Here is a 2184-nt window from a genome sequence, read left to right as displayed (position 1 = left end):
TTCTACAATGTAAGTTATCATTCATCCCTTATTTACATATTTTTATATGAAATGTAGTATTTTTACTAAAAATTTTTCATTTTATTTTAAATACCTTACAATGAAGGTTCAAACATTACAATGTAAGTTGTTCATACAATTTTATCTTACCAACCCAATTCAATGTTTTGTATACAAATTATGTTTTTTTAATTCATTTGTTACTTTCAAAGCTCAATAGAGGTTTCAAACTTTCACCATGCTTAATGAATTTGATGCTCTCAAAACCTAGCCACGCATTGTTAAGATTATGGTGTTAAAAGTTTGAGTCATATACTAATTTTAGTTGTTTCAAATTTGGTAAAATATGTTTCAAGTTAATATTTAACATTCGGATACGGGATATTTTGAAAATTTTATGCGGGTTAAATTTCTAAAAAGACATTTGGGCGTCATGGTTTATTTTAAACTACTAACTGGTCAAAGAAAGAATTGGTTATGAGTCTGTATGATTTGTTGAATTATTTTGCATCAGGGGCAATTTTGAAATTTTCTAAAAACTCAAAATTTGTCAAAAAGGGTTCTGTTGTCATTCATTACTCAGGTAAGCTTAATTTTGGTCCTTTATGCTTTGTGTAATTTATATATTTTAGTTTTCAGTTTAATAAAAAAAAAGCAGACTAATTTGCTAATTGTTCAACATTTTTGAAAAATGTGGGTCAATATGTAAATATAATGATCTTGTGATGGTTATGGTGGTGCTTATATTTTTTTCTAAGTTGTTATTGGTTTAATAAATCTTGATTAACTGAAAGTTTATGTCACAAATATTTAAATATATCTTCTATATTGTGTGTAACACGGGCTTTCATTATTAAACATGTTATTACTTTTATGATATATTTAATTTGGATGATATTTTTTTAAAAAATTTCAGGTGGTGAAGCAAAATGAGTTTATTTTGTTAGAATATTTGAAGAAGTTGATAGTGGTCAAATATGAATGAACATGTTTAGGTCTTTTGTTGATGTTTTTTGGTGGTTCAGTATACACTAACTTATTGTAACTTTAAAATCTTAATATCTAGACATTGTAAATGGTTATCGTTTTGTTCGAAAGTTGAAGAATTTTTGTGTTGCTTGAATTTGTTGTTTAAATTTATTATGTTTGTTGAGATATTTTTTCCACCCGTGTTCTATAAGGTATACCTTAGTGGATCATTATCCACATATAAATATCAAATAACCGAGAGAGATTAAATATATTTACAACAACTAATTTGATCCATTCAATAATTTAAAACCCGAAATTGTCATCTACTCCTTAAATACACACTGAAATAAAGAGTTAAAAAACAATGATAAAGAAACACCACGTGCACGTGAATACTATGAGGTTGTGACAACTAAGAGAGATACGAAGCCGAAGTTATCAAACGTGTTACGAAATAATCGGAATCACAACCACCGCTATATATATATTAGACACTCAATCGTTATCCAACACTAACCTTAAACATCATATGGTATCCACTTTAGAATCTTCTTCACATTAGTTGATACTAGGTAGGAATCTTGTGTTCATGATCTCATACCATGTTGCCATGCAAGAAGATAAAGGATCCTGGCGTGAAGGACGGAAGCAAGCGAATTCTGATTAAGATAAACGTTGTGGGGAGCGCCGGTCCTATTCGTGTTGTGGTCGATGAGGAGGCTGCCGTCGCTGCAGTCATTGAGACCGCTCTTAAATCCTATGCTCGCGAAAGCCGGCTTCCGGTCTTAGGAACCAAATGCACTGATTTCTTTCTCTACACACCCATCGTTGGAACTGAAGGTATGTTTTTTTACAAGTTGAAACGGAAATTAATATATATTAATTAATGTTAACTCAGAAATTTAAAACTCATCAAATATTCTAAATAGTAAATAGTCCTTTGTCTCAAGTATATATCGAACTTCAACTAACCAAATGCTTGATCATTACTTGATAGTTTGTTTATTAATTGCATGTACGTAACTAATTGGTAAAATAATCTGATGGATGGATGCAGGTCTGAATCCAGTAGAGATGATCGGATCATTCGGAGTGAGGGACTTCATGTTATGCAAGAAAGCACGAGAGGTGGCGGAGAAAACAAGAAGAGGCTCCGGTAGATGGAAGTCATGGTTCGATAAGTCACTTACTCTCAAAGTTACTCCTCGGTGA

General features: G+C 31.3%; 1 protein-coding gene across 1 annotated transcript; it reads left to right on the top strand.

Moving 5' to 3' along the window:
• The first annotated feature begins 1531 nt into the window (after positions 1–1531).
• Positions 1532–2184, top strand: LOC143540822 (uncharacterized). Its single transcript, XM_077033800.1, has 2 exons — positions 1532–1812; positions 2030–2184. Exons 1-2 carry the CDS (start codon positions 1575–1577, stop codon positions 2182–2184), a joined length of 393 nt encoding a protein of 130 aa, XP_076889915.1. The 5' UTR covers positions 1532–1574.

The sequence above is a fragment of the Bidens hawaiensis genome, unplaced genomic scaffold (genome assembly GCF_021521415.1).
Source record: "Bidens hawaiensis isolate Kalapana, Puna unplaced genomic scaffold, B.hawaiensis_p1.1 tig00012349_1, whole genome shotgun sequence".
NCBI classification, from domain to species: domain Eukaryota; kingdom Viridiplantae; phylum Streptophyta; class Magnoliopsida; order Asterales; family Asteraceae; genus Bidens; species Bidens hawaiensis.
The sequence above is the reverse complement of the archived record's forward strand: the minus strand, read 5'-3'. Positions and strand labels throughout refer to the sequence as shown.